A 15212-nucleotide genomic window follows, 5' to 3' on the forward strand; every position below is an offset into this window, starting at 1 on the left:
TGTACAAAGGCAGTGACAACCTGCAACATACAGTGAGGTACCAAAAATGAAAACTGATCACTGGGTTAGGTCCCCGAACTTTATAAGGAGCCTAAGATGCTGCCACTTTTATGAAAGACTTTGAAGTTTGGACAGAAACTGGAGAACAGCAGTCGGTGGTCCGATATCTCCTGACTGATGGATCGTCTCAGCACCAGCTCTGATAAAGAGCTTACCAGCCTTGTCTAGAACCTGCCCACGAGAAACACCATCTTTTCCTCTAGTCAGAAGCGGGTGAACGCTGAGTCTTCCCACCACGTTTCGTGGCTAGCTTTATTAGAGCACCCAGCATGTAACGTAATAAGGGGTCCTCAAACTCAGTCCTGTTGACACTTGAGGACAGATCATTCTTTGTCATAGCGGGGCTATCCTGTGTGTTGTAGGATGTTTCGCGGCATCCTTGCTGGCCACCAGCCACTAAATGCCTGTAGTGCCAATTCCCCAGTTGTGACAATCACAAATGTCTCCAGACATTGCCATATGTCCCCTGGGGGACGGGGGTGGGGGTGGGGGAATCCACCTCTGTTGAGAACTGCTGGTTTATATGCCTGGGGGTGACTCAGACTAGAGCTATTGCTAAATGCGCACCATTTCATTCACATCTGCATGCTTAGCGCCCAGCACATTCCTGGAATACAGTAGGCACACGGAACAGAGACTTTCTGAACAAATGCATTTTAAAGGAACAAACTTAAAAAATTATCATCCATTTTGGGTGCGTGCAAACACCAAATTTAAAATCAAACCCAGGCATACCTATCATGGATGGCCTTAGGCAAGTTATTTAATTTTTAGTTCCTCTGTAAAATTGGATATTACTATGTATAGTGTTGCTGGGAGTATAATATCGCAACATGCATGTAAAAGCGCAGCATGTACAGTAGATAAGCAGTTTAAGTACCACCTTTCTCCTTAAACAATAAGCAAAACAGATCATTTCCAATCCCCTTCCCCCTACCTGCGTCCCAATTTCTCTGCAATCCTCCTTTGACAAACTTAGTTCTGAGACTCAAGTATTAGAAAGTTCTGACTTCTTTAAGGGTAGTAGAAGCATCATTAGCAGATGCTATTCTATTTATGAATTCCCCCAAATGGCACTTGGTCCTTTCCCTTTAGCTCTATCGAGGAGGTAGCTTTAAGAAAATATTCAAAATGTCCATGGATTCGACATTTTCTGTAACAAGGTCCACATAAACATCAGTGGCGGGCTTCCCTGGTGGCGCAGTGGTTGAGAGTCCGCCTGCCGGTGCAGGGGACACGGGTTCGTGCCCCGGTCCGGGAAGATCCCACATGCCACGGAGCGGCTGGGCCCGTGAGCCATGGCCGCTGAGCCTGCGCGTCCGGAGCCTGTGCTCCGCAACGGGAGAGGCCGCAACAGTGAGAGGCCCGCGTACCGCAAAAAAAAAACAAACCCAAAAAAACCCATCAGAGTGTATGTATCTCAGTTTCATCTACCACAGAGAAACTGCAAATCTGCTGCCTTTAAGCCAGCTGCTCCAGTGTACCATTTTTCTAGATTTCATAACATTTTTCACTGAGAACAATTTGACCATGTTGGAATGTCATACCTCATAATCACTTTCCAAAAATTCATGCAAGATCATTTCATAGATGAGTGGTTTCAGAACTGGATCCCCTCTTGGCAAATAAGGACTAATAGCCTGAGGAAGGAAAAGGCAAAAAAAAAATCTTTAAAAAGTAGCAAAATAAAACTGTACTCCAAAGAGGCAGCACATATAAAAATATACATTTACTTTAAAAACTTAAGGCAACAGAGTACTTTGGAAAAATATTACGAAGAGAAAAGATTCAAATAAGCTCTACCTTCTTATAACATGTTACAATACATTTTAAAAAGTATAGATAAGGTGTCTGCATGTATGAATGAGTGAATAAAAGACACTGCCTCGATTAAGTTAAACATTATCTCTCTGTTCTTCCTGATGAATTAATGAAAATCTAAGTAATACTAGGGAGAATGATGATAAAAGTCAACTTCTTAAGTAATCAAGGACTTACAGGTCATCTATTCATCTTTTTTTTTTTTCTTCCTTAAAATGGAATACATGAACCTTTAAAAACCCATAATCATCGTTTGAAATTAAGGGAAAATAAACCTTGTGTTTTTAGCTACTTCAGCACTGTGTTAAGTGTTGAATTTCCAAACACTGTAAATGGTTCTGCAGTGCACTACCCACCAATCGCCATGCTCTGTCCTGGGGACCCAGAGCTCCAGGCACTGTCGCCAGGAGCTCACAGCTTCAGAGGGAAGATATGCAGATATCTAAACAGCCAGTTGCAATATTGCGTGCTAAGTGTCTTGAGAGAGGGGCAAACAAGATGCTGTGGCGAGGTGGATCTTGGAGACTGAAGCAGAAGTGACAGATGCCAGGGGCCTGTCAGGCCAAGAGAGAGGGGGAAGGGCACCCTGGTAGAGGGAACAGCATGGGCAAAGGCATGGAACCATGAATGCACACTCTGCATGCAGGGAGGTCAGCATGGCTCAGACATGTGAGATGGGGGTCACGGGAGGGAGATGAGGCTGAAGAGGAAGGTGACGTGGGGTCATGAAAGGGATTCAGATTTTATGCTCTGAGCAGGAAGGAAATGAGAGGAGCACATTTCGTTTTTAAACGGCTAACTGTGGGTTAGGGTTGTCTATAGATCTGCCGGAAGGCCCTTGCAATAGTTCAGGCGGGAGTTAAGGCAGTGGTACCAGAGAGGGAGGAGAGGCCCAACTGGTACTGACAAAGTGAAACTGACAAGAACTGGAGATAAAACAGAATAAGGAGGTGAGTTAGATGTTCTCATCAAGACAATGGCTTTAGCTGCATAGCACAGGGAGATCAGCCCAGTGCTTTGTGACCATCTAGAGGGGTGGGATAGGGAGGGTGGGAGGGAGACGCAAGAGAGAGGGGATATGGGGACATACGTATACATATAGCTGATTCACTTTGTTATACGGCAGCAACTAACACAACACTGCAAAGCAATTATACTCCAATAAAGATGTTAAAAAAAAAAGAAGACAGTGGCTTTGAGCTATTAAGCATGGAGAAATGAGTATACTGTGATGTGGTACACACAGATTGAAAGGAGAGGGACCAAACTTGGGAGGGAAATGGATTCACATTAATCTGAGTGATCATTCTCAGCAGCATGTACACACAAGGAAAAATGTCCATCACACGCTTCCAACATAGATAAGGAATTCAAAGTAGAGGTCTGGGTGATGGAGCCATCATGGTAAACATGGCCGCAGGACTGGAGAAGATCCCCCAAGGTCAATCCAATAAACATGACGAGAAGTGTCCTTGAGGGTCTCCTGGAGAAGAGTTACATTTATGGGGCAAGCAGAGGACAAGGCAAGGGGCTGGCCAGGTGAATAACTAGAATTTTTAAAAGCATGTTCATAATTCTAAGAGAACACTGAAGAGGCTCACAAATACTGAAAGGTTTTTAAAAAACGTTTTAAACAGATCTCCAGACATAGGAATACTTTATTGATTAGTTTAGATATTGTAAACTAAAACGAAAGATAAAAAAAATGAAATATCAAAATTATTTGTTCGAGCTACCTGGTCAAAATTTTCCATTTGTCTTCCAGCAAGTAAGACGCTGGAAAATGCACTAATTCTTCAGTACATGTGAAAAAAGCCTTATGTTTATTATAATCTACGGTGATGAGACTATACCTGTTTTCCACATTCATTAAAAAGAACATGAAAACTTCCATCTGAACACAGAGGGAATTAGAGGGACATAAGAAAGTGAAATCATATCATATATGTAATACATTTGTATATATTTTATGCACATAAAATATAAACCAGATTTCTATTTGGTAACTAATTTCTACAAGTTTTTCTTTCTAGCTGAAATAGTGCTCGCTTCCCAATAAAGAACTGATTACTATTAATTTTTATTTCCATCTCAATGTTAATATACTACATACAAAAATTAAAGAGTTAAAAATAAAGCTATGCTTACCTTAAGCTGTCCAATTTCTTTAAATTTATAAACTTCATATTCCCAGAGTGCTGCATTTTTCCCAAGAATTTTCTGGCATTTGCTGGCAGTAAAAACATCCCAGGGAAAAGAAAGTATAAATAAAGAAAACAAACAGAGAATAAGTAGACATTTCCCCTAGTGGTTTAGATAAATCTCTCATCCCAGAACTTTGACAAATTTCCGTTTCAAGTGCCAATGAACATAAAGGTATTACTGGTACTCACTTGACTGCATATACAAAGTTGATGGAAATCATGAAAATACGAAATACTTATAAATAAAGATGAATCCCTTTCAGAAGACTTTGATTAGGGGTTTTCCCACTGATTTTTCTGTTCTGAGTTTCCTACTTATCCAGATGAGTGCTGCTGGTCTGGGGACCCTTCTTGCCTTGAAGAAATATCATACCCAGAAGTGTCAATGAAACCACTTTTTCAATGGCTTTAAATAGTGGACGACAAAATCAGACTTTAGAAAATTAGAATCCTACTTCAGTATATAATTCAGAAAAATGTTCATGTATGAATAAAACTGATTTACACATCAAAGAAACACATTTCCCTAAATCAGGGGACAAAAAGTGGCCCTGAAGACTGTTTCCGGGCAGCCATGCAGTACTGCAGGTGGCACTGTGCAGCTCGAGGGGGAACTGCCCACACAGACCCACACGACCACTATAAACCATCTAGGTTTTTGTCCTGCAAAAACCTGTCTCTTTTCCTCTCTTTTCCCTTTTGTCCTGTCTCTCCTAGGATGCTTGTAGCGTGAACAGCCCTGGAGGTGAGAGGACACAGACTGTGTCTCCCTCTGGAGCACAGGGCAGGTTTGTTTACTGCCCAGTAAAATAAAAATAACATCTTCCTCTGGAGACAAGGGCAGGCAGGCTTTATAAAAGCCCATTATAAAAGAATCAGACACCCTAAGCCCAGGGTCCCTCTCCTGTAGCGCAACCCGCTGCCTGGGCCTCTCTGCCTCATGCTGTGGGATCTGGAGAAAGTGCTGGTACTCTGGCCACGACTACTGCTGAGGTAGATGGTCCTGTGTCTCTGACCCCGGAGTATCAGGTCTTTTGCCAGCACTCATGAAACTGGCAGGCAAACCTGTCAGCTTATAAAAAGGGTAAAGTATCAGACTCTTCATGATTTCTGACACTCTTCTCATTAAGTAACGAGAAAACCATTTTTCGTTTAGTGCAAATGAGACAGTAGGTGGGTAAATAACATGTTATCAATCCATTCTGTGGTTAAAAGCATTACTATTCAAAAATAACCCCTGTTAGAAAGATGTAAAAAAAAAAGTCTGTCAACTGTAGAGAAGGACTTATTCGTATCGCTAACACGGCTCAATTCTATTTATATTAACAAATAATGGTGAAAACATCTTGATTACCGTGCCGCTATGTCGTACTCTCCTTTCTCCACCAGGTGGTTTATATATGCCAAGCCGATGTCCTAGGGGAAATGAAATGAAGGAATTTCATACTTAATGGAACACGTGGAAAGTTGGGTCTCAGTTCCTGAGTGGGCCCGCTGACTGGAACCTGTTCATACATCTTCGTTTGCTTTATGTAACTATGCTCATTTCTTTCTTCAGCATATTTAAATACACTTGTATTCTCACAAAGTTTAGAGTTTACAATTTTAAAAAACGTGACTACTTTAAAGGCTCCTAAGCTGCCCTCTTCTAAGAAATTTCCTACAAAGAAATCTCTGATAAGACAGACATGATCCAACAGTTTCATGTTGTCACTGGATAGAAAATTGTTTCTCGTGCTTTCATCCCTAAAACGTGAGCTACCTGTCTCTTCTATCCCAGGTCTGAGGGAATGCTGTAGGAAAAATGAAATGACAGATCACTTGAAAGGGAAATATTTAAAGTTAACATCGAAGTGAAAATGAGCTCAGAAAACCAGGTCATTCGAACACACGAGTTTACAGATGAGGAGACTGGAGCTCAAAGCAACGCACTGACTGGCTTCACAGGATTCGTGCTCATTCACTTATTCCACCTTAGTCCTGAAAGGATTTGAGGTGGCCTGTGTCACCAGAGACGGGGGACCTCTTGCTTGATCACCTCATGACTCTCATGAAAGATTAGTTCCACCTAAAAGCATTTGCATGAGAAGCTTGAACTCAATATATATAACAAAACTTGGATTTTTTTTTTTTGCGGAGCTTCTTCCTGGATAGCAGAAATGGCAGGAGCCCATTTTTCTCTCTGCCTGCCTTACCCTAGGAGAAAAATGTCCAGGCATGATTAATGTAAAGGGCATGCCCATTTCAAAAGTGAAGGGAAATACCCAAAGTTCTTAGTTTATTAAACTTTCACTTTAATGACTGTGTAGGAAATCGTATTTCAAATCTGTTGGAACTACGGAGTGAAGAAAAGGTGCTTAACTTTATTTCTCTGAAAATAGATCACATATCACAGTATCTACAGTTTCAGAGAACAGACGCCTCTTTTGAAGAGTCAATTTCTCTAACCTTTCTCCCCATGTCCATGCTCCCTCCCAACTCATCCTGTGCTCTGTGCTCCTTTAACCTCAACCTGATTTTCTCTCTTTTCCCTAAGCATAAGCACGTTAAATGTCTTACACGAAATACCCACCATCACCCAAAACCTCCCCATGATGTCACAGTCCCCAGCCATTGTCTTGACTCCTTTCCACTTCGAGGCTAGCCTTAGTCTGTATTCAACTCAACTTCATCATCTCCTATTCACTTTCACTCCACCAAGCATGTTGAGAATAAATAATATATACAGAAAATGCACTTGTCACTTTCATATTACCAAACCCAATGTACAACTGACTAAGCTAAGCTTATCTCACTTTTGACCTGCTTAGTTCAACTATACTCTTCCACTGGCTGGAATACTCCATTTCTAGGTAATCCTTGCTTATTCTCTACAATTTTGAAGGAATAAAACAACATAAGATGCTCTCGTTCTCTCTCTCCCTTTTAGTTCCTGAACTATTTTGCTTGTGTACTCTTTGGGCATTAGGCTTTTTTGGCAAGTTTGTTTTTTTTTTTTTTTTTTTTTTTTTTTAATTTTTTGGCAAGTTTTAAAGAGAAGTTTAAGGTGGGGAAAGTGTAGGCAGAAGGACTTTGCACTGGAACCCAAATAGCCATAAATAACTAAGTTTCCAGTTTTCAACTGTAAACTAGGGTCTTGGGCTAGATGATCTCTAAGGACCCTTCAACACTCAGAGGATAACATTTCTTTTCTGCTTTCCATCTGCACATTCATTTTCACAGTTAGCAAAGAAATGGGCTTTCACTCACAATATTTTTCCCATGTCCAAAATGTAATAAAAATATATTTGATGTCCTCGATTAGTCACCATAACAAAATAAATTGAGCCTGTTCTTATAGAGACACTGAAGCAGTCTAGTTTTATGAAACTACTCTTTTTTTTTTTTTTTTTTTTGCGGTACGCAGGCCTCTCACTGCTGTGGCCTCTCCCGTTGCGGAGCGCAGGCTCAGCGGTGGTGGCTCACGGGCCCAGCCACTCCGCGGCATGTGGGATCTTCCCAGACCGGGGCACGAACCCGCGTCCCCTGCATCGGCAGGCGGACTCTCAACCACTGCGCCACCAGGGAAGCCCTGAAACTACTCTTTTGATAAATTTCATGATAATGTGGTTTTACCTTTGATTTAAAGAAACTTCCCCACACATAACTGCAAAGCTTTGTATTTAAAGTGTATTTATAAATCCAGTTTCCAAATTACCTAAAACTACCTCCTAGCAGTTGTTCAAGTTTCTTGTTTACAAGCAGAAACTGATTCAATAAAATGAACTATTTTGACCTCACAGGTTAGGGAATTCATTTGAAATAACTTCTCAAAAGGTAGCAAGAATCCATTCTTTTCAAACTACTTTCAGCCTCATTATAACTTATTGAAAGGTAAAGTTATGTTTCAAATAGTAAAATTACATACTTACCAGAATCTTATGTCTTTTAATGTTCTTTTGGCTAATTTCAGCTGCCATCAGAGCTTCCTGTATTTACATAAGCATGATAAAAGCAGTCGAAAAGGAAGAAGGGAAAAGGGGAGAGAGTGGGAGAGAGAGACATTGAGGTTATAAACACTATATTTATTATGTTTTAAAGTTCTGGGCTACATAAACAAGCCCCATTTTCCCATGGCTTTTGCTTCAAGCACAGGAATTTTTAATGCTATGGTTGAGTGAACCTCACTGAATTCAAACTCAAACAAAAGCAGTCAACCAAAATGAAGACTTCTCTTATTTCCATTTGAATTCATTTCCACATTAGGACCCTGGAATCACATTTCAGACGCAACTCAAAATACAACAAAATCTCTTACGTTCAAACAAAAAAATCTGTCATGCTAAATCTGTATGACATATATTAATCAAGGGGCACTTTTCCTTTATGAAGCATAAAAAGTAACCTATATGCATACATTTAGGTACAACTACACTAAGATTTTGAAAATCTCTGATTTTATTTGTATTTTGGTAAGTTTACAGTGATTCCTTGAACACAAATGTTTGAAACACAAAATTATTTCTTTAAGAAGCTGCTGGATCTAAAGCAATAATGGTAATAACTGGGGTATGAACTTGGTATCCATACCTAGACTCCAAAGAGTTTATAAATTTAAAACTTTTTTTTTCCAAATCCTTTCAGGTGGTTACAGACTTAAAGCACCAAGTAAGTGGACGATTTTTTGTTTGTTTTTGGCTGATTAGCATATAAGACTATCCAGGGAGTTTCTCTAACTAAACCAACAGAAATAATACCTTTGCAGCTATTAAAACTTTAAAATGTTTTCTTTTTTAAAAAAAGCCATGATGGGGCATTACCTACTCAAATTAGTCTGAACCAAGACTCAATGACGTGGACAACGTCATTCCATCTGAACATGTAGTCCAAACCCTCCTGAGTACAGTCTGATAGCTTTACTTTTTACACATGATATAAGCACAAAATAAATGATTTCACTAAAATATCCAAATGGATGGTTTTGAAATACTAGCTTTATTTTATTTTTCTTGAAAAACCACCAAATAAACTTATCAGTAGGCTGGATCGAACCCACCCCTCCCTCCATCACCAATGCCTCTTCCACTGAACAGTAAGGCCAGTCAACTTCCTTGCAGTCTTTATTCCCCCTAACTTGCGAAAAGAGTATCGGAAAGTTATTGGCCTCCTACATATTACTAGCTTAGAACATTCTAATTCACCTACATGAAAGATTTATTACAAAACCCTTTTAGCCCCTCTCTGTTACCGACGTGTCAATACTTTTAAGTAAAAGCAAGACTACTTCATATTTCTTCTTTTCAAGGAGCCAGTCGATGTGGTCATCCTGGTCTCGTTCCTTGGCTACGACAACATCTCTTGGACTCACAATGTAGAAGAGTGACTCCCCTTCCGAGTATTCTAGAGATAAGAGAGCAACAACTTGGGTGACTCAACAGTAGAAACCTTGGCAGTGGTTTGGTGCGGGGGGGACAGGGTTAGGCTACCCAACTTACAAGCGAACAGAAAACTCTCTTACCTTTGGAATAAATGTGTTTGGCTGTGTTTGAAGGTAGGGGTGAGAGACAGGTAGAGAATGATAGAGTCTATTCCAGTGCTTTAAAAAATATTCACACGTAAAATGATTTGAATGAAAAAAGAAGGAAGGGAAGGAGGAAGGAAGGGAGGGAAGGAGGGAGAAAGTACCAAAAAGACTCGAAAAAAATAAGGTAGGCTTAAAAATTCTGTTTCCTATATTAACGTTCTGACCTCAGCTGAAAGATAGCGCTCAAAATTCTCCATGTCTATTGTATATAATTTATCTACTGTATATAAACTTTACTGATGGCCATTTACAGCACAGTTCTATTTTTACAGAACAATTACACCCCACAGTTGGCGATAAATGTTTCCTCCTGTTCAAGGTCAAGGCCATCTAAAGCATAAATGACAGATGCCCCAGGCCCTGGAGACATCATCTATCATTTCAGCATGTTGTGCGCAATGCCGATGGTAAGGGTTTCCTGAAGAATTCAATTATAAAACCTGTTCTGAAGGGTTTCTAAATGTGCAGCGGTTTGCTCTGAGCAAAAAATACCTCAACTGGATGCTTTCACTTGTGAATCACATTTGCTTTTTGCTAAGTCCAGAATATCCACTCCCATTTCTCAGCTGATCAAGGGCTTCATCTAAGAAAGCTCTAACAGATACAGGATATTTCTTCATTGACCAAAATGAGAACTGAAAATATTCTCAAAACATGTCTATTGTTTTTAAAGCAGCAAAGAATTTCTCAACAGCCAAAGCTGTTCTATTTTCTCATCAACGTATCTTTCAAGGATATGATGACACCAAAACACAGAGGCCCCTGGTATGACTACAAAGCAATGGTTCTCCCTTTATTTCCAAGCAGTGACTAAGTGCATTCATGCATCCACTCAACAAATACTCAGTGAAAGCCCAGTATGGACCGGGTGCTCTCTCAAGCTCTGAGCATTCGGTCAAAGACAGACAATTTCTCCGGCAACCCAGAGTACAGCTTCTGGGGATATAACGTTGGGAGTGATACGCCAACTAGGGGACCATGCTGCTTGGCATCAGTGTAAGTCAGGCGTCACATGAAATAGTTAGGACAGGAGACCAAGTACAAGAACAAAGGCCACAAAGCCTCCTCGCCTTGGTCCTGGCCTCATCTCTACCCCTCCCTTCTGCTGTGGGAACTCAAGCAAGTTCTACAGCATCTCTGGGCCTTGACGCCTTCATTTTCAACATAAAAGGCCTGCCCAGATAGGCTCTAAGAGCCTTTCAGCACCTTAATTTAAATTCCTGGTTGTGCTACTCAAGTGGAGGGGAAAAAACGTACATATAAGAAATAACGTGAGTCAGATCCTTGATGTCTCTCACCTAAGTGATAATCTCTACATTCATTTTCCTGAAAGCCTCTCACAGTCAGAGCATCAGAAGAGATCTCTTCACAAGTCTCGGAAAGCGGCTGGATGATATCCAGTCTGGGCCTGGCGCAGTATTCCCTTTCCTAAGGGGAAAAAGAAAGTCTCATTTGAATTACATTTCTATAAATGATACAAATTAGGGACTTCCCTGGTGGCGCAGTGGTTAAGAATCCGCCTGCCACCGCAGGGGACACGGGTTCGGTCCCTGGTCCGGGAAGATCCCACATGCCATGGAGCAACTAAGCCCGTGCGCTACAACTACTGAGCCTGCTCTAGAGCCCACGAGCCACAACTACTGAGCCCGCGTGCCACAACTACCAAAGCCCGTGCTCTGCAACAAGAGAAGCCACCGCAATCAGAAGCCCACGCACCAATGAAGAGTAGCCCCCGCTCGCCGCAACTAGAGAAAAGCCCACACGCAGCAACGAAGACCCAGCGCAGCCAAAAATAAATTAAGAAAAACAAAAAGGAAAAGTAGTGCCTTGTGCAAAATCACATGGATACTAAGTGGCCAAGTGTCACAGCATATTTAAAAAAAAATGATACAAATTAATTCTAGGTAGCCATAATTAAGTGCTTTGGTTTTGTAAATTCAGCAGGTCTAAGCCTTTCTCACCACCTGCCGTGGACGGCCTCATAGCAGTGGTTTATTTTGACCTCTTGGATGAGATACACAGGACAGGTACCACTGTACTATGTCAGCGGTCCACCACTGCAGCCCTCTCAACTCCAAGGGACGGCTGCCACATCCTTAGATAACTCTGTTACATCTTCTTCACAAATATGAGACAGAGTGAAAATTACATTATAAACTGCTCCATGATCCAGACCACTGCCACTACTAGTCCTTTCACTGGGGATGCTGAGAAGCCAGAGTCTAAGAGTTACGTCTACAGCAAAACCTGCTGAGATGATGTAGATGTTCTGTGCCCGTACTGCCCAGCGTGGTAGACCTGAGTCACGAGTGGCCATCAAACACCTGAAATGGGATGACTGTGCCTGAGAAACTGAGTTTTAAATTTTATTTCATTTTCATTAATTTCAACTTGGATAGGCACATAGCTTAATGACTACAGTTTGGGACACTGCCATTCTAGATCAAGATAGAAGGGGAAAAGATGCTTTATTGAGGGCCTATGACAATTTCACTAGCCTAGTAGGTGACTGTCCACAGATTCTTCTTGCTGAGTCCTTAAATCACCCTTCAGTAAGTATTGTTCTTCCTAATTTTGCAGATGAAGGAACTGAGGATCGAAATGTTTACTGAGGTCAAAGTTATATAAGTAAACAGTGAGACTGGGATTTGTGGAAAAACTGGGACTATGGATTTAAAATCAAGTTTGTTCTACTATAAAACTCAAGCTCTTTGAATATTCAGCACAGAGGCACGAAAGATACACTTGACTATTTTCCAAAGCAGCGAGACCTAAAGCAGTGTGGCACTTGTACAGAGAACACAGATGAAAGGAACAGAATGAAAGAAATCCAGAACTACTCCCAACTCTCCAAGGTTCCCCAGTAAAACAGTAAGCCTCGAAGATTCCTTTGATCAATTTTGTTAGGTTAATTGAGAAGTGATTACGTCAGCTTTGCATCTCATATATTTAAAAGAGTCCAAAATAAAAAGCAATTATGAAAGATCCACTATTAGAGGAAAAAACCCCACTGAATATACAGGATAATTTATCACATCTGTGGAGAAATGACAAATATTTTGCTTTTAAAACAACAGAAAAGAAAAACCTGAAAATTTTGACTATTTAAAAAATTAACAGCTATAACAATGACAAAAAATATCAAAATTAGAAACGCAAAATAGAAAAAAAAATTGAACCAAATAATGTTAAAAGAAAATCACCTTGCTAGACCATATAAATAGCTCCTTCATGTGTGTAAGGAATCCATCAGCAAGGTGATGGATGAGAAATCCATCTTATCATTATTTTACAACTTTTGTTCACTGGTCTAACAGCCCTGCTTATGCGTGAACTGCCTAGGAGCAGGAATTTGGTCTTGTTGATCATTGATACTCCATGCTGAGCACCATTCTTAACACACGTGCTTTATTAATGAATGGAAGAAAAACAAAACATTAAGGGAACAGCTTCATAAATTAGGTTATATCAACCAGATGAAACAGTTCACAACCACCAGAAAGGTGATGGGAGACTGCACAGCCATATGCAGAGAGAATGGAATGGTGCTCCTAAAATTATGGCCACAGAAGAGCTTGTAACTATCACTGCAACTGTGCGGGAACGGGCACATATGTAAAAGGTGTAATGAAGAAAATATGCTGGGATAGCATTACAATTGATATAAAAACGAATTCTGTTTACTGTTGCAGTTAAACTTTTTGATGTGAAAAAGAAAAGGGGGCGTGGTTGGCCCCAAGCTTGCTTCTTTATGCCTTCTGCCTTAATTTGATCAGTTCTTTCTGTATTTAAGGATTTCAGGTGTCCTTAGGTGTTAGAGAAAATGAAGAGTTATATACACTGACACACACATTTCTAAAGCACCTCCAAGACCCTCACTTCTTCCTCTGAAAAAACTCCATTTTCTAATTTGCTCTTTGAGGTTGGCTTTTCTTGGTTTTTACTCCTTTCCAATACTCTCTCTTATTAACAAAGGTTTCCTTCCCTTCTTTCTTTTTTTGGTCAACTGTTTATTAGGCCTTCCCTTTGTCATTTTACTGCCTCTTTTCTTATGTCTTTCAATCATATCCTGAATGCTCCCCACGTTCCTCATCAAAAAGCACTGTATTTACTCCCTCCGGAGCCAATGCTTTTATTTTCAAAAAAATAAATAAATGAAATAATAATAAACTGATGTCCTGCACAGGGCGAGAAGCCAGCCCTATTGATTTTAGCAGGTTTGAGTGTTCACTTAAGTCTACTGCATGCCATTGCCTAGCAACATGGGCACTCAGAGCTCCAGGTTACTATAGCGATGGCTTCCTGATGCAAGAGCTCGCTCAGAGAAATGTTGGAGAGCAGCTACCACTTCAAAACCGGGACTCCCAGGGTTCTTCTCCCCATTTTATTCCTTGCTATTTGAAAAGGAAAAAAAAAAAAGAGAGAGAGAGGATACAGACAAGGAGAACCCACTCACTGTAAAGAGCTAGACGATCAATTGCATTTCTTTTATACCATACCACAGCATCCCAAAGCAAATCCTTTACAATAAACTCTCCTTGTTTATGCCTTGAAGCCACCCCTGGCCCCTTCCTGACAGGAACTCTGGACTCTGACAATAAAGACAAACTGGGAATGGGGCCGACCTAGGCTTCAAAGAAAGACTCAGTATGCAGGCCCCTCCACTGGACCCTATAACGGGCTTCATTCCAAAATCCTGTATAATGAAATGCAGATTCTCTGCCGCTTCCTATGAGCCGTACATTTCATAACATCATTTGCAGTGATAACCGAGACTTAGCAACAATCTAATTTCAAAGCAAGAATCAAGCTACTCAGAATCACTGGGCCACTGGGAAGTAAACAAATATATCTGGACCACAGGAAGTAATGGACCACCCTCTCTGTAATTCACTCTGACCACAGGGACCCCTGCTGATGCTACACATCAACTTCATTGCTGTCATTTCTGCTAATGCACTGTGTCAGTTTAGTTTCTTGGCCTTTTGGCAAGAGGAATCCTTCATTCCTTTCGACTAAAATACCAAGAGAGATGGAAAAAAGGGAAGGCAAAAAAAAAAAAAGACTCCCCTTTGCTTGGCAAAAGGAACAAAGGCAACCAACGAGTGGAGCTTCTGAAACGTAAATACACGAAGCCTGCAGGGTAATCTCTGCTGACGTTGTTTAATAGGTCAGGAAGTTCTGCTCAGACTGGAGCTGAGTCCCTTCACGGGCAACTTCATCTGGGTAAAAATGCTACAAATGAACCCACCCTATTGTATTTGGGGTGAAAAAAAAAAATTACCGTTTTTTCGGAAACCTCCTTTACATAGGAAAGTACAACAAGCTGATCACAGAGAGGTGCCAGTCCACTGATGTAGAATTCAGTTTCAAACTGAGACACTGCAAACAAAAGGGAGAGAAGATTCACCGTTAGCAGCAAAAAGCAGCACACAAAGGAAAGGACACGTCGACTACGAACGCAGGATGGACTCATTTTAGAAATCTAACAAAAAGGGGGCAGAGATAAACATACTTTCTGGACAATAATCAGTAGCCCAAAAGAATATCTGGGAACTTACGCT

General features: G+C 40.8%; 1 protein-coding gene across 3 annotated transcripts in view; it reads right to left on the minus strand.

Annotated features, from left to right (window-relative positions):
• VPS41 (VPS41 subunit of HOPS complex) overlaps positions 1-15212 on the minus strand; it is a 193136-nt gene that overhangs the window by 34454 nt on the left and 143470 nt on the right. For 2 of the 3 annotated variants that reach the window (XM_032643133.1, XM_032643132.1), the window contains 7 exons: positions 14933-15030; positions 10947-11076; positions 9349-9464; positions 7997-8053; positions 5440-5501; positions 4030-4111; positions 1608-1700 (listed from right to left, as the gene is read on the minus strand). In XM_032643133.1, the coding sequence (XP_032499024.1) occupies positions 1608-1700; positions 4030-4111; positions 5440-5501; positions 7997-8053; positions 9349-9464; positions 10947-11076; positions 14933-15030 (638 nt within the window). Of the gene's footprint in view, positions 1-1607; positions 1701-4029; positions 4112-5439; positions 5502-7996; positions 8054-9348; positions 9486-10946; positions 11077-14932; positions 15031-15212 lie in introns of all 3 variants that reach the window. The other variant, XM_032643131.1, reaches the window with a different exon arrangement.

This window comes from Phocoena sinus, chromosome 9 (genome assembly GCF_008692025.1).
Source record: "Phocoena sinus isolate mPhoSin1 chromosome 9, mPhoSin1.pri, whole genome shotgun sequence".
Lineage (NCBI taxonomy): Eukaryota > Metazoa > Chordata > Mammalia > Artiodactyla > Phocoenidae > Phocoena > Phocoena sinus.